The sequence below is a fragment of the Ornithorhynchus anatinus genome, chromosome 17 (assembly GCF_004115215.2).
Source record: "Ornithorhynchus anatinus isolate Pmale09 chromosome 17, mOrnAna1.pri.v4, whole genome shotgun sequence".
Taxonomy (NCBI): domain Eukaryota; kingdom Metazoa; phylum Chordata; class Mammalia; order Monotremata; family Ornithorhynchidae; genus Ornithorhynchus; species Ornithorhynchus anatinus.
Window position 1 is genome coordinate 5167442 of NC_041744.1, and position 24595 is coordinate 5192036.

A 24595-nucleotide genomic window follows, 5' to 3' on the forward strand; every position below is an offset into this window, starting at 1 on the left:
CGCCGAGAAACGGATCCCCGCCGGGCCCAGCGCCCTCTGACCGCAAAAGCCTCCGCCCTTCCTCTTCGGACCGGCCCGGGCCGGGGCCCGCGCCCTCTCTCCCCCGCCCCGACAGACGGGGAATCGGGCGGGGAGGCAGCCGACGGAGGGGCGGCCAGAGGCCGGGCGCCCTCGCCCCGGCACGTCCAATTCTGTAGGCGCCGCGGGCGCGGGGGAGAGCCGAGCCGGGCTTCCCCGGCGACACCTCCTCTCCCCTATCCCCGTCCCCCTCCCCCTCCCCCTCCGCCGGCTTCGTCACGGCCCGCCTCCCGCCTCCCGCCTCCCGCCGCCGTGACTAGACAAATTATCGCCGAGAGGCGGGCGGGCGGGCGGAGCCTGCGCCCTCCACGTTGTTGTTCCCGGCTTGGAGCCCCGCCCCCGCGGGCCGGTCGGCCGGCGGCCCCTCCCTCGGATTTGTCCCGTGCCCCCGGGCCGCTCCTCCCCGCACGGCCGGGGACACGGGCGCGGGGCGCGAAGAGGGGGCGGGGGCCGGTCCCGGTCCCGGTCCCGCCCCCGGCCGGCGGGGCCCGGCGCTGGCCCTTTAAAAGCAGGACGGACGGCGCGGGGTGTCCATGTGGAGCCGCTCCATGCCGTGTTGTCCTGCCCGCCCATTGGCCCGGGGCCCGATGACGTAGGCGAATAGAAGGCGAGCGCACTGCGGGGGGAGGATCGCCCGCAAAACCCGGAGCGCGGACGCTCCGCTCCGCTCCCCCCGCCCCGCCGCCGGGGAAGCCCGCTCCCGCCCGGGGGGGCGGGGCCAGGCTAATGCATGCAAATGAGGCCCTGTCACCCCACCGGCCCCGCCCCGGACACGTGTCGGGCCCCGGGCGGAGCCCCGCCCCGTGCGAGACGCCGCTCCGGCGGCGGGAGGCGCGGGGGCTCCGGTCCGGGCTTTGGCGAGCGCCCCGGTGTAGTAGCGGGGGCGGCGGCAGCGCGGCTCCTTCCCTTGTTGTGTGTGTCGGTGCCTCCTCGCCATCTTGTTGCAAAGCCCTTTCTTGTCGGCGGGATTGGCGGGGGCCGCTGGGCGGGAGCCGCCGGGCGGGAGGCGGCGCCGCTTTTTTTTTTTTTTTTGCACCAATTTTTTTTTTTTTTGGCATTTTTTCCCCCCCTCGGCCCCCCGTCTCCCTCCCCCGCCCCCTTGTTTTATTTTTTCCTCCCTTTTGCATTTCATCTTGTCCTCCCTCGCCTCCGTGGGGCGCAGCGCGCTGCCCGGACGTCTGCCCTCGTCCCGCCCGTCGTCCCTCGCCCGGCCGCCCGCCCGCCCGAGCGATGAGCATTGAGACGCTGCTGGAGGCGGCCCGCTTCCTGGAATGGCAAGCGCAGCAACAACAGAGAGCACGTGGTGAGCGGGGGCCGGGCCGGGCCCCGGGGGGGTGGAGGGGGAGCCGGGACCCCCGGGAGACCCCCGCCCTCCCCGCCGCCCCGGCCGCCGCCGCCCGGTCGCTAACGAGGACGGGCTTTTATTCATTAACGAAGCCATTAGCATCCCGGTTCTTTCGCAACGGCCCTCGCGTGTCACCGCGCCCCCCGGGGGAGACTGTCCCGCTCCGCGCTTCGGGCTGCCGAGGGGGGGGGGGAGGGGGATCCCGAAGGGGTTTCTCGCGTGGGAGAAACTGTTACTCGGAGGGGGGAGGGGTGTGCGTGGTGAGCGCGGCGGGGGTCCCTCCCCTCGGCCGCGGGGGTCCCGTTTGCAGGAGGCAGTGACATCAAGTGTCATCTGATTCCCCTGGCCGGTCCCGCCCCGCTGGCGGGGGAGGGGGCGGGGCTCCCGGAGGGGAGGGGCCGGGTGGGGGAGGGGGCGGCCCGGTGCCCGTTGGTGGCGCGGGACGGCCCGGGTGACCGTGGCGCGGGCCCGGCCGCTCCCCCCCCCCCCGCCCCCGCTCGTTGGTCCCCCGCCGGACCTGCTGACGTGGCTCCGCCCAGGCCCACGTACTCTGGGGCCCCGCCCTCGGGGGGAGGGGCGCCAAACCCCGCCCGGACCACGTGATCCGAACCCCCGCCGGGACCACGTGACCGGGGACACGCCCTTAGGGGGCGCGAGGCCCCGCCCACTACGTCATCGCCACGTGCTCCGGGGGCACGCCCTGGCGGAGGCACGAGGGCCCACCGACTACGTCACCGCCACGTGCTCTGGGGGGCGCGAGGCCCCGCCCACGACGTCATCGCCACGTGCTCTGGGGACACGCCCTTAAGGGGAGCGAGGCCCCGCCCCCTACGTCACGGTCACGTGCTCCGGGACACGTCCTTAGGGGCGCGAGGCCCCGCCCACTACGTCACCACCACGTGCTCCGGGGACACGCCCTCGGGGGAGGGGGGCGCGACGCCCTGCCCACCCCGTAATAATAACCTTGGTATTTGTTAAGCACTTACTATGTGCAGAGCACTGTTCTAAGCGCTGGGGTAGACACAAGGGAATCAGGTTGTCCCACGTGGGGCTCACGGTCTGAATCCCCATTTGACAGATGAGGTCACTGAGGCACAGAGAAGTGAAGTGACTCGCCCACAGTCACCCAGCTGACAAGTGGCGGAGCCGGGATTCGAACCCATGACCTCTGACTGCAAAGCCCGGGCTCTTTCCACTGAGCCCAGCAGGCCTGGGGTCAGGGGTCCCCCCCCCCCCCCCCGGCCATTAACAATAATAATAATAATAATGATGCTATTTGTTAAGTGCCAACCGGGCACCAAGCTCTGTTCTAAGCGCTGGGGGAGATCCAAGGTAATCAGGTTGCCCCCCGCGGGGCTCCCAAGTCTTCATCCCCATTTTACAGATGAGGGCACTGAGCACGGAAAGGACTTGTCCCAGGTCACACCCCGCACAAGCGGCGGGGTCGGGATTAGAGCACACGTTCTCTGACTCCCAAGCCCGGGCTCTTGCCGCTAAGCCAGGCTGCAACTGAAGGGCCGAGCCATTTGATACGGGGAAAGGAAACGGGCCTTAGGGTGGGAGGGGGGATGCGGGTGACATTTGGACCCGGAGGGGAGCTGGTGATGTGTGTCACCCAGAACCCTGTCCACACCTCACCCTGCGTAATAGTGATGCTAGTAATAATCAGAGTCCATGAGGTCTAATCTCCGCTCCGCCACTTGTCTGCTGTGTGACCTTGGGCAAGTCGCTTCACTCTTCTGGGACCTCATCTGGAAAATGGGGATTGAGACTGTGAGCCCCACATGGGGCAAGGACTGTGTCAAACCCAATTTGCTTGGGTGACGATGATGGTATTTGTTAAGCGCTTGCTATGTGCCGATCACTGTTCTAAGCGCTGGTGTCGATACAAGGTAATCAGGTTGTCCCACGTGGGGCTCACAGTCTAAACCCCATTTTGTAGATGAGGTAACTGAGTCACAGAGAAGTTAAGTGACTTGCCCAAAGTGGAGCCGGGATTAGAACCCATGACCTCGGGCTCCCAAGCCCGTTCTCTATCCACCAAGTCACGCTGCTTCTGTCCATAGTAAGCTCTTTTCAAATGCTTTATTAGTTTGTTGTTGTTTTTAAGTGCTTACTATGTGCCAGGCACTGTCCTAAGCACTGGGGTAGATTCAAGCTAATCAGGTTGGACGCAGTCCGTTATCCCCATTTTACAGATGAGGTAATTGAGGCCCAGAGAAGTGAATAATTATAATAACTGGTATTTTTTTAAGTGCTTACTATGTGCCGGGCACTGCAGTACGTGCTGGGGTGGAAGCAAGCAAATCGGGTTGGACACAGGACCAGGGACTCACAGTCTCAACCCACATTTTACCGAGGAGGGAACTGAGCCCCAGAGAAGTGAAGTGACTTGCCCAGGGTCACACAGCAGACATGTTGGAGAGCCGGGATTAGAACCCAGGTCCTTCTGACTCCCAGGCCCCTGCTGTAGGTGTGCCCAGCACCCCCTCCCACCCCCGCTTCAGTCCTATCATCAGAATGTCAGATTGGGGTCCTTCCCTCGATGGTCTTCTGGTATCTAGTGTGGGAGGATAGTCTCTTGCCTGCTGTGTGACCTTGGGCAAGTCACTTCTCGGCCTCAGTTTCATGAACTGTAAAATGGGGATTCAGTACCTGTTCTCCCTCCTACTTGACTGTGAGCGCCATGTGGGACAGGAACTGGGTCCCGTCTGATGAATTTGCATCTGCCCTAGTAGATACAAATTCTATCTTACCCCTAGTAAGCGCTTAAGCGATGCCATCAAAAAAAGCTCTCCATCGGCCCATAATATTTACTGCACACTGACTCTCTGCAGAGCACTGCACTAAGCGATCCCCCAGGTACCTTTCTGTCATTTCTCGGCGAGAGGAATAGGGGCTATTTTTGAGCCCTCCCCCGACACCGCGCTTCTACCTCATCCGTGACTCCCTCCAACGCCCTCCCATCGCTTGGCTCCAAGGAGACCCTGATGGGAGGGGGGAGAAAGGGGTGAGGAGGGTTTGGAATTTCCTTTTTCCCAAGGTGCCGGTGCTCATCCCTATGTGCCTGGGGCTGGCGGGGGGGGACCTTGAGGAGGGGGAAACTGTTTCTCCTTGCCTGCTCCTTTCCCCACTCCCTGTTGGTGTTGCGCTCTCTCCTTTCTCTCTCCCTCCCTGTCTCTCTTTCTCTCTCTTTCTCTCTCTCTATTGTTGCTTCAGTGATGAGTCATGCAGGAGGTAGTAGAGAGTGTGTGCACGCGCACTCCTGCACGCCCCGCGTGTGTGCATGTGTGCCGAGTGGGAAACGGGGGAAGGGAGCCGTCGACAAGCCCACTTGTGGTCATCCAGGCTTGTCAAGGTCAAAAGTCAGCCAAGGCCAGAACCGGGGGTGGAGGAGAGGACGGGGCGGTCAGGGCTGGGCTCCGTGGGGATCCGAGACGGGAGCGCTCTTTCCAGGGGTCCGAGATCCAGCGTCTAGGAGATTGCCCCCCACCCCCGGGGAAGCGGAATCTCTGGGAGACTCCCGTTACCCCTCCCCACTCCGCATCCAGTTGGGATCAAGAACTGGGACCGGGGGAAGGGGCTTGTAGGCAGGCTGAGGGAGGGGACCGTGCTGGGCCTGTGACGGAGAGAGAGCGCCTTGCCCCTGCCCCCGATCTTCGGTCTAGAGGGGGAAACAGACATGAATATAAATAAATGATAGATGACATAAGTGCCGTGGGGCTGGGCCGGGGGGGCGATGAATAACCGGAGCAAGTCAGGGCGATGCAGAAGGGAGTGGGAGAAGAGGAAAGGAGGGCGTAATCGGGGAAGGCTTCTTAGAGGAGATGGGCCTTTGGTCAGGCTTTGAAGCGGCGAGAGTGGACAGTGTGTGAGGGTGGGTCAGAATTCTCTTACGGGGTGGGGGCGGTCTGGGAGGAGCAGAACCTTTCTCATATTCCTTCTGAGTGCCCGCCTGGGGTCCTCATGTCAGGCAGAGGGGTGTAGAAGAGTGGGGAGTCTTGAAGGGAAACACGATCTTCTTCAGGAGCAAAAGTGGAGAGGGCCCCCAAGATGGGTCTCGCCTTTGGCCTCCACCCCGGGCTCTCTGGTGGACTGGCTCCGAGCCTCTGCCGCTGGGTTGGGGGGAGGGGGAGGGGGCGCCTTCCCGAGGCCTCGGACTTCGGACCGGCCCAGAACTTTGCAGCTGCCTCCGCCAGTCTGTCCCCCCCAGACTTCCCCCGAGGCCGGGAGGTCCCCGGTAGGGGAGAACCTCTCCCTCCAGGCCTTTTGTGGCCAGTTCAGTGGGGTTTTTTTGGTCGGGGACCTGGGCTGCTGTGGACCCCTGTCCCTTCCCGGCCTCTGGGGCTTCCCAGTGCTGGGAGTACCAGAGAGTTGAGTGCCAACCAGATCAGGCTTGGACCATCTCCTGGCACTCCTAGCACTCCAGGTCCAAGCAAGCAGTCTTTTCTCTCTCCTCTCTCTCCTGCCCTCTTAGTTGGTGCCGCCCTCAGCCTCTTGGGACTGCCAGGGGCAGAGCTGGGCAGAGCTCGGCACCGGCGGAGCCAGTGGTGTTCCTGCTTCTGTGTCTAGTTCATTCATTCTTTCATTCAGTTGTATTTATTGAGCGCTTAATGTGTGCGGAGCACTGTACTAAGCATTTGGGAGAGTACAGTACAGCAATAAACGGGCATATTCCCTGCCCCCAACAGGTTTATGGTCTAGAGTAGTTCACTCCTTAGACAGCAACTGGGCTGGAGAGAGGCTCTCCCAAGTGCTGTGCTCTGCATTCAGTTAGCGCTCAATAAATAACACTGACTGATTGACTGGTCTCTTGGGGCCCCAAAGGAACTTGGATGAGCGCCTCATTTGGGACAGGGACTGTGACCAACCTGATCAATTGTATCTACCCTGGTGCTTGGAACAGTGCTTGACACAGTAAGCGCTTAAATACCGTTTTTGAAAAAAGAGGAGCGGGGGTGGTCAAGGGGGAATCATGGCTGGTTCCTCCCTGGGGTAGGAAGAAGGTGGGCAAGCTCTGAGGGTCCTGGCTGGAGCAGATGTGTTCCTGCTCCTGAGTCTGCTGTGTGACCTTGGGCAAGACACTTCTCTTCTCTGTGCCTCAGTTATCTGTAAAATAGGGATTAAAACTCTGAGCCCCAAGTGGGACAGGGACTGTGTCAAACCTGATTAGCTTGTATCTGCCCCAGTGTTTAGAACGGTGCTTGACACGCAGTAAGCGCTTAACAAATACCATTATTATTCTTACACTCAATGAGTACCAGCAAGAAGACAGGCAAAGGAATCACTGAACTCACCCTGAGGCCAGATTGGTCTCCCCCGGACCCTTCAGAAGGAGTCCCCTTAAGTTTAGTGCCCCCTCTGCACCCCTGCCCAGCTGCCGAAGGTTGGGGTTAAAAGGGCAGGAACCAGGGAACCCTGAATGGGGTCGTGGGCGTCCAGTTATACACATCCGTTAGTTAAGTACACACATCAGCACAGACGGGCTCACACAGGCAGAGTCACACTGGACACATTAGCGTCCAGGCCTATTCAGACGTGCGGGTGTACACACACACATACACACACACACAGTCACACATGAAAGAAACAGAAAATAGGTCACATTGATGGCTGTGACCATGGAGCCAAGGGGAGCTGCCGGAGTGTGTGGGGGGTGGTGTTGTGTGTATGTGTTTGTGATTGTAAACCCTTTGAGTCGTAACACAGATTGTGTCTGCTAACTCTGATGTGATCTTCCAGGGGTACTCCTTGCCCTCTTGGGCTATCTTAGCGAATCGTGGCTCCGATCGCCCTTGGTTGGGGGGAAACTGAGGCTCAAGGGACTGGAATTGGGACCTCTTCCTCCCGACAATCGACAAGGTGTCTCACTGGGAAGGAGGATGATTGGTCAGGGCAAGGGGAAAGGCTGGTCCTTGAAGCTGTAGGGGAAGAGGATACAGAAAGATCCAAATTCCAGGAGCAGGGGCTGCCCCAGGCCACTTCCATGTGTGTTCTCTCTCTGGTCCAGCACCAGAGAGCAGCTTCACGAGGCAGGAGACCGGGAATCTGGCAGAAGGGATCATCCTGTTTTGGTGAAGTGTGCCAGTGTCCTGGGCTCCAGGATTTGGGGGCTCAGCAGGAGTAATTATTCGCTGGGGTTGAACAGTTATTTGTTGAACAGTTACTGTGCGCCAAGCACTGTATTAAGCGCTGGGGTAGGTGTACGGTCATCAGGTTGGGCACGGTCCCTGTCTCACATGGGGCTCACAATCCAAATCGGAACCATATATTAAATCCCCCTTTTACAGATGAGAAAACTGAGGCACATTACAGTGACTTGTTCCTGCACATGCAGCCAGCAAGTGGCAGAACTGGGATTAGAACCCAGGCCCTTTGACTACCAGGCCCAGACCCGTTCATCTAGGCCACGCTCCCAAGATGGATTGGAACCCAGGGAATGTGCCCTATGTCAGGGGATGCGGGAGAAGACGCTGGCCTCTGCTACTGTCTTTGGGCAGCAGGGTTTTCTCTGACCTGCCTCGGTGCACGAGTGATCATTCATTTATTCAATAGTATTTATTGAGCGCTTACGATGTGCAGAGCACTGAACTAAGTGCTTGGAATGTGTACAACTCATACAGACCTATCCCTACTCACCCACCCCGTGCTCCTTCGGTCTGCCGCGGGGTCTGCCCAAATGTCCATCCGTGCAGTGGCCCACCGGGCAGGGGAACAGGAGCTCTGAGGGCGACCAGCAGAAGCCAACCACCAGTGCCCGCTTCTCACATGAGCTCCTGACCAGGGCAGGGACAGTACCAGTGGGACCTTTGTGGGAGCTGGGCCTTCCTGTCCTCTCCACCTCCCCTCCCTGGAGGGTAGAGTTAGTCCCTCTTGACTTGGGTGTGCACTTGGTGTGGGGTGGGGCGGTGTCCATGAGGGAAAGGTTTAGCAGTCCACCCCTCGTTACTGCCCAGCTGGCACTGTCTTCTGCCTCTCTCCCCCACCCCTCCTGGGGACCTCCACCACCACGTCCCATCCTGGAAAAGGAGCCTCGGGTCCCTGGGGAACGGCCCCCCTGCGTGATACGGGGAGGTGGAGGGAGCCTCCCTGTTCAAGGAGTCTTCTGGGGAGGGGGTCAAAGGGTGGAAGGAGAAGTGGGGGTCAACGTGCCTGTTGAGAGCTGGGCTCCCTCAGACAGAGAGGGAGAGTGTTTGGAGGAGGAGGGTGGGCGGGGAACTGAAACAAAGGGGAGACAGATGTGGAGGATCTCAGCCCCTTTTTTCCCCCTGTCCTTGCCGAGGCTCCAAACTGGGGTCAGGCCCCAAGGGTGGGGATTCCACCAAAGCCCCCTCCCCTCGCCTGTGCGTGCGCCCCCCGGGGAAAGAGAGGGCGGGCCGAGAACCGAATTCTGCGTCTGCTAGGAATCTGCTACTGAGAACTGCTTCCCGGTGTCGAAAACTTCCTCCTCCCCTCACCCCTCCCAGCGCCACTTCCTCCTCTCTGCAGCCGAGCGAGGGTTGGGGACGTGACGTCCCGTGGGGGTGACCCTGGCGTCGTCGCTGTGCCTCGCGGCTGGGAGACCAGCCTGGGCGGGGCTCGGGGGGCCTGTGCATCCGTTGGTGGGGTGGAACGCCCCCACCCCTAGTTGCCCCCTGCACCGTGGGCGGGGCTCCGGGCAGCGGCCCACGGCCAGTCGCTTTGCGTGGGGTGGCGTGTCTGGGGCGGGCCGGATCGGGCACGCAGAGCTTTGTGTGAAGTTCCCCGGGCGGTGGCAGCGGCTCTCCCCGCCTCCCCGGTGGCCCGGCTCCAGCTTCCCGGGCCATTCGGGGGCTGCTGCTGGCCAGAGCCTCCTCTGGTCAGGGCCCGGGCTGTGGATGGGGCCGTACACCCAGATGGGTGCATCAGAGGGGCAGGGGGTGAGAATCGGGGCCTAAGGCCTAGGGGCTCCCAGTATCCCCCCCACCCCCAGGAGAGCAGAGGTGTCTCTCCTTAAGTCCCCCAAAGCCCTGTCAGCCTATCTACCTCGGGCTCGGTTGGAAGCCCCCGCGGGTTTGTGTGGGAGCTAGTTAGGGCCTCTGGGGTGGGGGTGTCTGTATTTGTGTGCCGGCGGGGGACGGTGGCTGGGCTCTTTGCACAGTCTCATCGTTACAACAGGACTGTTGACCTAGTTAACCCACCTTGTCTCCAACAGTTACAACAAGACTGTTGACGTAGGAAACCCACCTTGCCTCCAACACCGAACCCCTGCCCTTGAAAGGAGACTTGTGGGAGGCCCTGGAAGCCGAGGTCCCACGCTCGGGGAGCCAGGGGGTCAGAGAGTGATAATAATAATAATGGTGTTTGTTAAGCCCTTACTATGTGCCAAGCACTGTTTTAAGTACTCGGATAGAAACAGGGTAATCAGGCTGTCTCACGTGGGACTCACACTTTAATCCCCATTTTACAGATGAGGCAACTGAGGTACGGAGAAGCTAAGTGACTTGCCTAAGGTCACACAGCAGACAAGTGGCAGAGCAGGGATTAGAATCCGTGTCCTTTGACTCCCAAGCCCGTGCTCTTTCCACTAAAGGGGTTCTCAGGGTGCGGCTTCCCTTCTCCGCCCATCTCCACTTCCCGTTGTTCCCGAATTGAAGGGTGGGATCCCGGGGAGCGGTGGGGGCGCTGGGGGGGGTCCCAGCGTCCCGGCTTGAGGCTGAAGGCCCCTCCGCCCCCGATCTGTTCTCTCTCCCACTCAGAGGACAATGACAAGCTGCGGCTGGAGCGGGAACAGGAGCAGAAGAAGGCGAGCGCGGCGAGGGTTAACCACGCCCTGCCCCGCGAAGAGGCCCCCCCGGCCCCGCCACCCGCCCCCCCACCCGCCCTGGCCGCCCCCCTGACGGTCATCCCCATCCCCGTGGTCACCAGCTCCCCGCAGCCCCTGCCGCCGCCTCCGCCGCCTCCCCCGCAGCTACCCCTGGCCCCGCGCCAGCCCACCCTGGTCGGCGCCCCCGGGCCGAGCGGGAAGGACCCCGGCCTCCCCCTCCCGCTCATCCGGCCCCCCGTCGCCCCCTCCCTCCTGCCGGACGCCAAGGCGGCCGTCCCGGCCTCGGGCAGCCCCAAGCCCCTGCAGCCTTTCCCCGCGTCCATCCTGACGGTGGTCCAGCAGCCCAGCCAACCCCAACCGCCGCCCCCGCAGCCGCCGCCCCCACCTCCCCCACCCCTCGGGGCCCTGAAACTGGCGCCCGCCGAAGACATCAAGCCCAACGAGCAGAAGAAGCGGCCGGGGGGGTGAGTGCCCGTTGGGGGCCGGGGCACTTTGGGGGCTGGGGACGGGACACCTGGACTATCCCCCCGCCTCCGGGCAGAGGGCATCTATCCCTCCCCCGGTCCTGGCAGATTCGTTCCAGGCTCCCTCGCTTCTTCCCTCCGGGAAGTTCTTCCTTATGTCCAGCCTCCATCCCTCCTGCTGCATCGGAAGCCCCTGATCCAAGCAACCGGCTAGCCCGCCCAGCCGCCTCCCCTCCTGCTCCTGTCTCTTCCTGCCCATTTTGAGTGGGAGCAGAAGACCTGGGTGGGGAGCTCATCCGGGCCTTGCCCCGGAGGCCGCCTCGAGGATCCCCCTCCCCCCGGCCCCGCCTCAAACTCCCGGGATCCTCAAGACAACTCTTTGGACCCCCAGAAAGCTCAGAGCAGGAGAGTGGGGAGGCAGGGAGGGCAGCCACGGGCAAGTCTCCCAGGAGGCTGAGCTGAGCGGAGAGAGGCCCAAGATGGGCCACTCCCGTCCCCTGGGCCTCACCTTGATCCGTCTGGCTTTCAGGATCGGGACCAGAGAAGTGCACAACAAGCTGGAGAAGAACAGGTGTGTGTGTGGGTGTGTGTGTGTCTGGCCCTGAGCCCCCCCACAAGCCCTGGCCCTCCTAGTGTGCTCTGGGGTCGCCTCCCCTCCCGGTCTGTGCTCCTCTCCTCCCCCCCCTTCTCCAGCATGACCTGCCTGGGTGGGACAAGGAGCCCCCTTCCCCCGGGGGAAGAGGGAAGGGGTTGGGTCAGGCCCCCTGGGATTCCTTCCCCCCTCTCGCTCCCCTCCCTCAGGCCTAATTGTGCCTTTTCCCCCCACCTCACCCTCCGCCCCTCGCCCTCCCCCACCTCTCCTCCAGGCGGGCCCACCTGAAGGAGTGTTTTGAAACCCTGAAGCGGAACATCCCCAACGTGGATGAGAAGAAAACATCTAATCTCAGCGTCCTCCGCAGCGCCCTGAGATACATCCAGGTACTCCGGGTTGTGTGGTGTCTGGAGTCCCGCAATGATAGGCGGAGGGGTCGGGGGGCCCTGACCCGGCCGGGAAAACTGGGGAAGAGCTGGGGAGAAGAGGACGAGGGCGGTGGGGTCTGTCTCTGTCTCGTGGCTAACTCTCCCCGGCCCGCGCTCTGGTTTCTCTCGGGCCAGTGCTAATCTGCATGGCTGAGTTAGTGCTCCCATGACGGCTAAAGCCTCTCTGCCAAAGACTTAGGCCAAGGAAGCGCAGCGGTCTCGGGTCAGTGAGGAAGGGGATGGGAAGAAAGGCAGCCACCCCTTGCCCAGTGGAGGGCTGGTGGCGAAAGCCGAGCAGCGGACGAAATCTTCTCGTAGGCACACATGGCCTCCCTGCCTTTCTCTCTCTCTCTCTCTCTCTCTCCCTCCCTCCCTCCGTCTCTGTGTGTGTGTGTCTCCTCTCCACGGCCTCCTCCTCCTCCCTCTCCCGCCTGCTCCCTCCCTCCTCCACGTGTGCAGTGAGCACATGGCTGGCTGAGCGGGCTTACGTCAGCGGGGCACCCTGCCCATTGGTGGGGGAGGGAGCTGTGCGGCAGCGTGTGCATGGGCTGAGGGAGCGGGGCCGAGGAGAGGCGGGGGGAAGAGGGAGGAGACACTGGCTCAGGCTTCTCCTCCTGCTTAGTGCTGGCACGGCTCTTCCCTCCTCCTCCTTCTCCTCCCGGCGCTGGCGGCGGCTGCCGGGGCTGTTTCCCCTGCCTGCTCCCAGGTTCCTCCGCCTCTCCCGCGCCCCTCTCGCACCCGTGCCAGCCTGAGGGAAGTCTTCCCTTCAGGGTCGTGACTCCAGGGCCGGAGGGTAGCTATTGCTCCTGTGCCCTGTGCCCCAACTCAGCGGAAGGTTGCAACCCCAGCGTGGGGTGGGGCAGGGAGGCTCCCTCTGCCCATTTGATTTCCAGACTTCTCTTCTGCTGCGTGCCCCACACCCCTGTGTCCCGTCCCATCCCTCCAACCCCTCCCTCCAGCAGTGGCAGCTGGGGAAATGTTCAGGTCACCCCACTGTCATACCCTCCACCACTCAGCAAAACCTTCCTGGTTCCCGTGCACATATGCTCATTTGGGCAACCAACACAGGCTCCATCTCTCCCCCCCCCCCCGTCCCTTTCCTAAAGTCCCGCACAGGAGCAGAGACTGGATGTGGCCCGGGGAGTCTTGGGGAGAGAGTTGGAGCCCTCGTGGGCTAGGGACCATGGCCGAGGAAGGCAAAAGTCTCCACCCTGAGAAGTCTGTTCAGTGACCTCTCCTGCAGGGTGCTGGGAGAGGGGCAGTGGGGTTGGACCACCTCAGCAGGGACAGGGCCTGGGGTCTGGGGGTCTCTCCCTCATGCTGCGCCTGGTGTTGGCCTTTGGCCAGCATGGGCGGGTCTCTGTCCCAGTTTTCTGAGGTAGGATGGGGGATGCTACTTGACCCCAGGGACCTGGGAGTTCACCGAGGAGATAAGATCCCCATGGAGGGAGGGGCAGCTGGTGGTGCAGAGTAGGGGTTCCCCTCCGTCGCCCCTCCCTCTGGTCAGGCAAGATGATTTAAAATGGGGGTGATTCAGTTGAGCAGTGTCTCCCAGCCCCTCCTCCATTTCTCCCTCTCTCTTTCCCCAGCTGATTCTCTTCGCTCGGTCAGTGGGGCAGTTTGGGGGGGTGAGTCTTTTGGCCCTGGGAGAATAGGCAGGAGAGGGGCTCCCTCTCGAGATGGGCCCAAGCCCACCAGAAAGCGAACCAACCCCGATGCTCGCCCAGGCCTGCCTGTGACCATGGGAGGGGGTTAAAAATAGTAATCTAGGAGGGAGGGGGAACCTGTTTTTGCTGCCGACAGGGTTCGCCCTGAGATCTTAAGCCCCCCTCCCCCAAGACTGAGTGTCTCTTCTCTGCAGCGGGAGGCGTGCGTGTGTGTGTGTGTGTGTGCGCGCGCGCGCGTGTGTATGTGTGTGTGAGATGGGGGAGGTGAGGTGAGGGGGAGGGAAAGCTCCCTCCATAAAGCCGGCCAGATGAGACAGTTGTCATGGCAACCCCGAGTTTCTGTTTCCCTGGAAACCGGCCGGGGGTTCCGCACATGGAGATAGGAGAAAGGGGGGCGGGGAGGGGGAAAACACCCCGCCACTGCCCCTGAAAAAACATGTCAGTGCTACTTGGATTGAAAAAAGAAGGAAACTTGGTTGGGAGAGGAGATACAAGTGGAGGAGGAGGAGGGTGTGATTTTTTTTCCCCCCCACACCCCATCATACCTGGGGTGGGGGGATGACTCTCCCTACTGGCATATATGCAGTTACGACCCCCTCCTGGAGTCCCTCCAATATCCCGGTGAAGTGTGAAAGGGTTCGACCGCCCGTGGGACTTGGGTCAGATTGGACCCGGGAGTGGAGGTGGTTTTGAGTCCAGGAGGCTGAGGGGGATTTGGGAGGTGTTAGTCCAAGCTTCTGTGTGGGGGAACCCCGACAGAAATGGCTGCATCCTCTCCCCAATTCCTCAGGGCCCACTGGAGAGGGGAGGGCATGGCCTCATCCGCCCCCCCTGCATTAGACTGTAAGCCCCTTGAGGGCAAGGACCGTGTCTACTAATTTTGTTGTACGCTCCCAAGCGCTTAGTACAATGCTTTGAACAAGTAGAGGTGTTCAATAAATACTACTGATTAATTGATTAATGGCCCTACCTGGTGTCTGGAGTTGAAATAAAGGGGGGAGGGGGAGATTGGGTCAGGATTAGGCTGCAGGATCCAGACACGGGATCAAGCACTTAATACAGTGCTCTGCACCCAGTAGGCTCCCAATATTCTTGATCCAGACATGCCTCCCTCCCCTCCATCCCCAGGAATCCCTTGGAGGCCCCATTTTCACCCCAGGGATCCGGCCACGTGAATCCCATTCCCTCAGAGACCCTGCCCTCCCCCTGCCTCAGTTTCTCTCCAAAGAGCCCGGACCTCCACGGTGGAGAGGGTGGAAGCAGAAGCCTCGGTGCTTCCACCTCAGATCGTGCCCGCTTAATAATGTCGGTATTTAAGCGCTTACTATGTGCAGGGCACTGTTCTAAGCGCAGGGGTAGAGACAGGGTCATCAGGTGGTCCCACGTGAGGCTCCCAGTTAAACCCCATTTGACAGATGAGGGAACTGAGGCCCAGAGAGGTGAGGTGACTTGCCCACAGTCACCCAGCTGACAAGTGGCAGAGGCAGGATTCGAACTCATGACCTCTGACTCCCAAGCCCGGGCTCTTTTCACTGAGATGCTTCTCTTAATTGGGGGGTGGCGGGGGGGGGGGGTCGTGCCCTGGAAGGATGCTGCGGCTGGAGGAGTGTGTGTTGTGCGCCCGCCCCCCCCCCCTCCTGCGCACGCGCACTGGGGGCTTCGATTTCCTCACAGGGAGGGAGGGAGGGCGCGCGCGAGGGCCTGGCCGCGAGCCAAGCCGTTTCCCGGCACCGGGAGGGGGGCGGGGCCGGCGCCGCTGATTGGTCGAGAGGGAGAGCGCGAGGGGGGAGGGGACCGCCGGGCCATTACCACACGGCCGAACAATGCGGGGGGCGGGGCCAGCGCGGGGAGGGAGGATGACGCAGCAAAACAGGATCCTGCCGGGGGGGGGGAGGGGGCGGAGGCCAGGGCGCGCACGCGCGCCCCCTGTCGGCTGTGGGCGGCAGGTCGGAGCGGGGCCCACTGAGGGGCCCGGCCGAGCCGCACGTGTGGCAGCGGGTGGTGGTGATCTCGCAGGGGGCGGAGGGCCCCCGCCCCGCCGCTGTTACAGTTATTAAAGAATATAATCGTTTGCATTACTGTGTCTCCCCCTCTAGTCCGTGAGCAGGGAAAGTGTTTGACATAAAAGCAAGCGCTCAGTACAGTGCCTTGCACACAGTAAGCGCTAGATGATGATAATAATGTTGGTGTTGGTTTAGAGAAGCAGCGTGGCTTCTTGATTCTATTTTTTTGCTATTGTTCTTGTCTGTCTCCCTCGATTAGACTGTAAGCCGGTCAAAGGGCCGGGACTGTCTCTATCTGTTACCGATTTGTACATTCCAACAGCTTAGTACAGTGCTCTGCACATAGTAAGCGCTCAATAAATACTATTGAATGAATGAATGAAAGAACCCGGGGTTGGAGGCAGAGGTCATGGGTTCGAATTCCGGCTCCGCCACATGTCAGCTGGGTGACTGTGGGCAAGTCACTTCACATCTCTGGGCCTCAGTGACATCTGTCAAATGGGGATTAACTGGGAGCCTCATGTGGGACAACCTGATTACCCTGTATCCACCCCAGTGCTTAGAACAGTGCTCTGCACAGAGTAAGCGCTTAACAAATACCAACATTATTATTATTAAGCGCTTACTATGTGCAGAGCACTTTTCTAAGCGCTGGGGTAGATACAGGGTCATGAGGTTGTCCCACGAGAGGCTCACAGTCTTCATCCCCTTTTTACAGAGGAGGTCACTGAGGCACAAAGTGGTCAAGTGACTTGCCCACAGTCACACAGCTGACAGGTGGCGGAGCCAGAATTCGAATCCATGACCTCTGACTCCCAAGCCCACAGTCTTTCCACTGAGCCACGCTGCTTCTCGTGGCTCAGAAGATGGAAGGACATGGAGGATAAATATGATTAATAATAATAACAGTAATAATAAACTTCGGGAGAGCGGGCCGATCACTTGGGGAGTAACACTGGCCTTGAAAGTGTTACTCAAGTGTTGCCCCGCTGGGGCAACGGGGAGAGATAGGGAGAAATGAGCAAAGTTTGAACATAATAGGGACAAGGATTGGGGAGATTGCTTGGGAGAACCCCAGGAAAAGATGATAATAATGGTGGCTGGACACTGATTACTAGGTGGAGAGCACTGGGGTGGTTTGGCATAGTAGAAAGAGCCCAGGCTTGGGAGTCGGAGGTCGTGGGTTCTACTCCCGGATCTGCCACTTGGTCAGCTGTGTGACCTTGGACAAGTCACTTAACTTCTCTGTGCCTCAGCGACCTCATCTGTAAAATGGGGATGAAGACTGAGCCCCATGTGAGACAACCTGATTACCTTGTATCTACCCCAGCGCTTACAACAGTGCTTGGCACATAGTAAGCGCTTAACAAGTATCAACATTATTGTTATTACAAGAATAAATACCATTGATGATGATGATAATCAGATAAAGCACGGGTCTTGTCCTGTAATCTCAAGAGGTGGGGAGAGAATCAATTAATCAGTGGTATTTATTGAGCACTCACTGTGGGCAGAGCACTGTACTAAGCACTTGGGGAAGTACACTACGAGAGTCGGCAAACATGTTTCCTACCTACAATAAGCATAAAGTGTAGGGGGGAGGCAGTCATTAATATAAGTAAATAATTTATAATGTACAATTTAAAGATATGTGCACAAGTGCCATGGGATGAGAGTGGGGTGTTTCCTAGCCTCATTTTCCAAATGAGGAAACAGGCCCAGAGAGTTAAGCAACTTACTCTAGGACTCAATAGGCTAGCAGCAGAGTTAGAACTAGGATACTTGGCTTTCCTGCCTCCCACTCATAAATTCATTCCACTAGGCCGCACTGCCTCCCTAGGACTTAATCCTGGATTTCAAGGCTTTGAATTGTTAAGCTTGAGGTGGTGAGCAGTTGTTTTCTACCTCTGCTGAGGAAAGAGCGTATAAAAAACTGCCACCAATCAATCAGTGGCATTTATTGAAATCTTGCTGAGTGCTAGATGCTGTAAGAAAGCTCTGTATAGCGATAGCAAGATGCATGCTCCCTTACCTCAGATTGACAGTCTGATGGAGACAGACAAAAATCATCTGCAGCAGAAAGGATTTGGGTAACATATGGGGAATTTCAAGCCGAAAGGGAAGGGGGTGAATTTTGCTAAATAGAACTGGCGCCCCTATAGTACCTCTTCAAAGAGGTTAAGTGAAGTAACCTCTGGAGGGACATTTTGTGTGTGTGTGTGTGTGTCCCCGTCTGTCCCCGCCCAGCTGGGATCCAACTGGAAATCTGGTGACATGTGGCTAAAGGGTCTAGTTTCTGGGCCCCTTCCAAGGAGAGGAGGGTCAGTAGTGGTGATGGCGGTTCATCCATTCATTCATTCAATCGTATTTATCGAACGCTTCCTAAACACTTGGAAAGTACAATCCAGCAATAGAGAGAGACAATCCCTGTCCGCAATGGGCTCACAATCTAGAGGGGGTTAGTAAGTGGTGATGGTGGAGTAAGTGGTGGTGGTAGTAAGTACAGGATAATGAAGTGACACCTTCCCTAACCAGAGGGAAAACAGGTCCATAAGACCCCTGCCCAGCAGCTTCATCCAGTCCCCTGCCCATTGCACGGTGGGGAGGAGGGGGTCAGCCCGGGTGATTCCAGATTCCACTCTGCCCAGGGGGTGGTGCAACAAGCTTTCCCTGGGAGGGCCCCATCCACCTCAGCCCCCGATTCCCTTAAGACCGGGCTCAGGAGGAGGAACCAAGGCTGGGGACCCCTGAGTTCTCTCCCCTTTCCTGGCCGACTTTTCCCCCAAGTTGTCCCGGCTGCGGACCTTGGTTTCCCCCTCTGTTCGTCGGGTGGGTCATTTTTCCCTGCTGCCCCCCGTAGGGGTCCGAGGAGGGGGACGGGTTCCGGGGGCTGAGCCACGGGCCGCTGCTCCCGCAGACGCTGAAACGAAAGGAAAAGGAGTACGAACACGAGATGGAGCGCCTGGCCCGGGAGAAGATCGCCGCTCAGCAGCGCCTGGCGGAGCTGAAGCACGAACTGAGCCAGTGGATGGACGTGCTGGAGATCGAGCGGGTGCTCAGGCAGCCCGGGCAACCGGAAGACGACCAGGCCTCCACCTCTACGGCCTCGGGTACGCCGATTCCCCCCTTCCGCTGGGGTTGGGGGCCATTCCCGCTCTCATTCCCTCCACCTTCCTCGGGTCCCACGTTCCCCTCACCCCAGGCCTGAGGGCGTGGTCGGTTTCCCTTCCCCGTACTGACCTGCCCTCTCCCGTCTCTCCCCCTTCCGCAGAGGGCGAGGACAACATGGAAGAGGACATGGAAGAGGACCGGCCCATCTCCGGACTGCCCAAGCTGAGCCAGCGGCCCCAGGCCGAGCCCTTGAAGCCAGCACCCCTGCCCCCCGGCGCCATCCCCAGCCCGGCCCCCCACTCCCACCCGGCAGCCCTGCCCCCTCCACACCTTCCCCTGCCGCAGAAGCCTCCCCTCCCCCCTCCACCACCCACGGCTGCTGCCCCCTCAGCCCTGGTCCCGGCCTCCGCCCACCTGGTGGCCACCGCGGCGGCGGCGGGCAGCTCGACGGTCATCGCCCACACGGCCACCACCCACGCCTCGGTCATCCAGACTGTGAACCACGTGCTCCAGGGGCCAGCCGGCAAGCACATCGCCCACATCGCCCCCTCGGCCCCCAGCCCCGTCCAGCTGGCCCCCGCCACCCCGCCCATTGGCCACATCACCGTCCACCCGGCCACCCTGAACCACGTGACCCACCTGGGGCCTCAGCTGCCCCTGTACCCCCAGCCCGTGGCGGTCAGCCAGCCCGTGGCGGTCAGCCACATTGCCCACACCCTCTCCCACCAGCAAGTGAACGGCACGGGCGGGCTGGGCCCACCGGCCGCCGTCATGGCCAAGCCGACGGTGGGGGCCCAGGTGGTCCACCACCCCCAGCTGGTGGGCCAGACGGTCCTGAACCCGGTCACTATGGTGACCATGCCCTCGTTCCCCGTCAGCACTCTGAAACTGGCCTGAAGGGGAGGGACGCCGCTGAGAGGCCCCGGGCTCAACACCCACCCAGGGTGAGAGCCAGGTCTCCGGGCCCCGAGCGGGCTGGGGTTGGGGGGCAGGGGTGCGCTTCCCTCCCCCCCCACCCCGGTCAGCCTGGCCGGCCTCATACATTCCAGCCCAGCCCTGGCCCTCGCCCCAGGGGGCCAGGATGAGGGGTAGAGACATGGAACCCGGTGCCGGGGTCGGTGTGGGGCCGCACCCCCTCCCCTCACTCCCGGGATACGGGCCGGGGGCGGGGGTAGGCAGGGGCCCAGCCTCACTGCCCTAGGACTCACGAGTGATGACGTGGGTGAGCGTGTCCCCGTCCCCTCCGTCCACCTCCAGCCTCCTGCTTCCCCCTGTGATCAGTGAGATGTGGATGTGATGTTCATGGTTTTGGTCTCCCCCATCCCCCTCGTCCTTCCCTTTTCACGTGCTGCTACTGCTGCTGCTTGGTAGGGCGAGGTGGCTGAGCTGGGGGGAGGCAGAGCGGGGTGACCCCCGGGGGGGGTGGGGACCGTGATTAGGGTGATCGGTGCGGGAGGGGCGTTCTGGCATGTGGAGAGCGTGTGGTCTGGGGGACCGGGGCTCAGGATAACCAGGCAGGGGCCGAAGGGCCAGGACCGCCCTAAGCTTAGACACTGCCCCCATGGCGGCTGAACCCCCGTTGGGGTCACTGTGATGTGGAACAGTGGAAACTAAGGAAATTCTCTACAAATAAAGTCTCTAACATACACACATACATACACACACACACACACACACATCACACAGGTTCTAGGGGTGGGATGGGGGAAGTTGCCCCTCGTGGCTCAGGCCGGACTCTGCTCCAGGGAAGTGGGCCAGATGAGTCTCAGAGCGGGTGTGGCTGGTGGAGGGGAGAGAGGCGAGGGCTGGGCAGACCCCTTTTAAGGACCTTTAGGGTCAGCTGGAGAGCTCCAGTGAGGCCCATCTGGCCGTTGGATGCGTACCCTCCCGACCCCAGCGCCTCTCCAGCTGGACCTCCACTCCAGCTTGCCTGAGGTGGGGCTGGGGATTGCAGAGCTGCCAGGAGGTTCCGTCTGGAGTGGCCAGGCGCACCTGGGGTCAGTGGTCCTCTCCCAGCTGATGAGGTTGCTTTGTTCTCCAGCCATGGGACCCTACACAGACCTTGGCCAGAGAGTGCAGTGTAAGAGTTCCCAGACCTTTGGGACTGAAATGGGCCTGTGGTCCTCGGAGAAGTTGAGCCTCAGGAAGCTTGCCCCCTCCCCAGACCTGCCAATGTGGCTGGAGCCTCTGGGGTGGAAAAATCCCTCGGGAAAGTAGCTGGGCCATCGCACGTCCCTCCCCACCCGCAGGTTTCCCAATGCCGGTTTTCTTAGCCCAGATCGGTGGAGTTGTAACTGGCGTGCGTGGGTGCGTGTCCTCACGCCGTCTGCGGACATGGTCAGCTTGTTCTTGCACCCGTGCCTCCTTCCCAGGGGACTCTGGCATTGGACGGAGCCAAATTGGGGGTTGGGAGGGGAATCACTTAACCCACTCCCAGCCAAACCCAAGGAGGCAGGAGGCTGGGAGGGAGCAGGGCAATAGTATAATTGGGCCTGGGTGGTGCGAAAGTAGGAAAAGCAGAGATCCCGCTTTCAATCCCTCACTAAGCCCCTCCATGTTCTCCTCCTTAGCGCCCCTCTTTTGGGCATCTTGGACTGGCTGGGGGGTGCAGGGTAGGGCAGCTGGCCCACCCACCCAGAAGGCTAAGTGAGCCAGTTGGTGGGCCGGAGTGGGGACGGTGCCACCCTGGTCTGCATCAGGGAAGGGGCCTGGCTCCATTCTTATGTCTTTTGTTGGAATTATAAGTGGCCTTGTGTAGCACGCACACAAACACACACACAGAGATTCCTTCCGGTCAGGGGAAACCAGGCTGCTCCATGGTGGGGGGCTTACCAAAACCTGGTGTAAATGTTAGAACGAGGGGATGGATGCCGACAGCCTGGGATCCGCGATGGGGAGGGGCTGGGGTGACTGGATCTCACCCCCTCCTGGGTGGGCAGAGGGGAACTGGGTCTAGGGTCCCTGGGGAAAGGCCCCGAAGTGGTTTCTGGACCCAAATGGTCCTTTCTGAGCCCTGGGCTCTAAGAGAACCCTGCCCGGTTCCCTTCTCTGGAGAGGAAATCGGAGCAACGGCCTGTCTTCTCTGGCCAAGATTTTCAGGGAGGAGGCCGCACGGCTCCCTTGCTGCCAGGAAGTGCTTCCCGGCGTCTGACTCTAATCCTTCTTGCTGCAATTACCAATCATTGGCGTTTCCTCTGAGAGGAGGGGAGTCAGCAGAGTCCATCTGAGGGCTAGGTTGCCTTGCCCCCCTTCCAACCCAGCCCTGCCCTACCCTCTCCTCTCCAGGCGTCTCGCAAAACTTCCTGGAGGAGAAAGGATGGAGGCACCCAGCTGGAGGAGAAAGGAGGAAGAGGCCGTGCACGCCCACCCGCGCCGTGCCATTTCCAGAAAGAAACCGAAACTGAACTTGGCCTCCCCAGCCCGCCACCCTTTTCCCCTCCGGCCCTAGACGTCCCCCAAAGCACAGATACCTCATGTCCCTCCAAACCTCCTCCCCTGCCGCCCAGCTCTGGGGTCCCTCGTGTGTTTGTGCTGGCTGTCCTGATCGGTGATGATGATGATAATGATGGCTGTCGTTGCTGTTGTTTTCCGTCGTTGTTGTTTTTGGTGAACGCTGTGATGTCGGGGATCCCCACGCCCCCCACCCGCCCTCCTGCCCAGGTGTGAGCTCCAGGGCCCGTGCCTCCCCCTCCCCGCTCAGTTCACTCAGCCCTGGCCTTGGGGGCTGCTTGGGATGTGGCCTTGGGGCTGGACAGGTGCCCCCCCCAACACACACACACACACACACACACACTGTGTCGTCCCCGTCCCCCCCGCGACTCCACTCCCAGCCCTGGGACACACATTTACACACACATACACATCTTACCTCTCACACTTATTTTTTTATGTTCAAAATTGCTCGATGGCTGGAAGTCTTTACCTCGATGGGCTGGGCTCCTGCGGGGGCTGTGGAGGCCGGGGCGGGGGGCGTGTACGTCGGGGTGGGCTTGGGGTCTGGCCCCCCTTCCCCTTCCCCCCCCACCCCTCCCCGGCAGAGGCGACCCTTGTTTACAGTGAGGACTTAAGCCACTGTGTGTCTCCGTTTCCCAAAATCTGAACTCTCGAGACCCCGGACTGTAGAGATTTTTATGTGTTTGGATACATCTGCTGTGTGAAAAAACAAAAACAAAAAAAACCTAATTTTTGTACATATTGTATTTTTACTATTGAGCTGTATCATAGTGGCTGTTCATGCTCAGACTTTAGGTATCAGGACATGAATACTCTCCATGTAACAAGCACTTGCCTGGAATCCAATATAAAACCGAAATAAACCTGCACTGAAACGAACCTGAGGTCAGGGCTGGCTGGTGCCCTCCCACCCCTACACACATACAGACATATTATTAGAGGAGGAGGGAAGGGGAGACTCCTCCCCTTCCTTCTTCCCACAGGTGGCACCAGGAATGGAGAGAGGAGGAGAGAAGCCTGGGCCGGGTGAGTCAGAAGGAGTCATTCCCAGGCGCTTCCTGCTGCTGAAGGCAAACTAGGCCCTTTTCTGTCTTGGCCCTCAGGCTCCCCAGTCCAGAGAGCCTCAGGGTCTCGCTACCTGGAAAGGCCAGGGGCGAAAGGCCCAAATCAGGGGAGCGGGTGAGGTTTAGCAGAAAGAGCCCAGGCTTGAGAGGCAGAGGACCTGAGTTCTAATCCCCGCTCTGCCATTTGTCTGCTGTGTGAACCTGGGTAAGTTACTTCACCTCTCTGTGCTTCAGTGACCTCATCTGTAAAGCAGGGATTAAATACCTGTTCTCCCTCATACTTAGACTGTGAACCCTGCATGGGGCAGGGACTGTGTCTCACCTGAATGCTTTTGGGTCTACTCCAGCACACTTAGTACAGTGCTTGGCACATAGTAAGCACTGAAAAAAATACCACCGTTATTATTATCTGCTCTCTCCCCTTCTCCCCTGTTGAGTCGCGGTGCTGGGGCTTTCAGAAACTGGGACCCCGAGGCTGCTCAGGGCTTCCTCTAAGTGGGAGTTGGAGAGACCTGGAGGGGAGAAATTGAGGGGAGGCCAGTCGGCTGGAAACCCTTTGGAATCAGAGATGGGTGGGAGGTGAAGTGGGTGAATGATTACTATTATTATTATTATGGTATTTCTTGAGCTCTTACTCGGTGCCAAGCACTGTTCCAAGTGCTGGAGTAGATACAAAGTAATCAGGTCCCTGCCCCATGAGGGCCTCAAAGTCGTAATCCCCATTTTACAGATGAGGTAATAACTGAGGCCCAGAGAGGTTAAGTGACTTGACCAAGGTCACACAGCAGACACATGGTGGAGGCGGGTTTAGAACCCACACCCTGTGAGTCTGGGACCTGAAAGCAATAAAAACCCGAGTCTCTCCTCTCCTCCCTCTGGATCAGGTTACTTGGAGAGTCTGGGGGCCGGAAACCTGGAGTGGGCTAACTGCTGGGGGACCTGTCAGGGATGGGGAAGTTGAGGCAGGGGGAGAGATGGGACTCCTTCCTCGGTCCGGTGGAGCTCGAACTGGGAATGGCTAGGACTCGGGCCTCTCCCCAGCCAGCCCTGTCTGGGGAGGCTTGGGTCAAAGAAAAAGGCAGGAGCGGGGTGTTTGAGGAGGTCAGCCCTGCTGGTCTTCTTCTCTTGCTCCGCCCCCCCCCCCCCCCGCCGCCTTGCCCAAGTCACTTAGCTTCTCTGTGCCTCAGTTACCTCATCTGTAAAATGGGGACCGAGACTGTGAGCCTCACAAAGGACAGGGACTGTGTCCGACCCGATTACCTTGAATCTACCCCAGTGCTTGGCACAAAAGTGCTAACCCAATACTATGATAATAATAATTATTATTGCCCTCCCCCGCCAGGTCACGTACAGCGGGATTCACCCGCAGCTCTGCCTGAGGGGGCGGGGGAGGAAGCAGACGGAAAAATAAGCGAGGTTCGCTGCCCGGGGCCAAATGCAGTTTGGGCCTTCCTCAAATGGGCGCCGCCAGCCTTCCCCAAATGCAGAGGGACAGGGCTGCGGGAAGAGGAGGAGGAAGGAGAGACAGAGGGAGACGACAGAGAGAGACAGAGAGACAGATCGCCCCACCACCCCTAGGCCGGGCGGGCGGGGTTCTCCTTTCGG

The 24595-nt window shown here is 60.2% G+C and overlaps 1 protein-coding gene across 1 annotated transcript; it reads left to right on the forward strand.

Moving 5' to 3' along the window:
* Nucleotides 1-1173: 1173 nt before the first annotated feature.
* On the forward strand, nt 1174-19859 carry MNT (MAX network transcriptional repressor). The gene is made up of 6 exons (XM_029082301.2): nt 1174-1381; nt 10141-10672; nt 11202-11243; nt 11539-11650; nt 18280-18472; nt 18634-19859. Exons 1-6 carry the CDS (start codon nt 1309-1311, stop codon nt 19368-19370), a joined length of 1689 nt encoding a protein of 562 aa, XP_028938134.1. The 5' UTR covers nt 1174-1308; the 3' UTR covers nt 19371-19859.
* Nucleotides 19860-24595: the final 4736 nt, after the last annotated feature.

Bases quoted from the DNA above. Each gene is read 5' to 3' on its own strand.
- MNT (XM_029082301.2), top strand. From the start codon at position 1,309: ATGAGCATTGAGACGCTGCTGGAGGCGGCCCGCTTCCTGGAATGGCAA. The intron at 1,382-10,140 runs GTGAGCGGGGGC...TCTCCCACTCAG, and splicing joins GCAACAACAGAGAGCACGTG to AGGACAATGACAAGCTGCGG. The intron at 18,473-18,633 runs GTACGCCGATTC...CCCCTTCCGCAG, and splicing joins CTCCACCTCTACGGCCTCGG to AGGGCGAGGACAACATGGAA.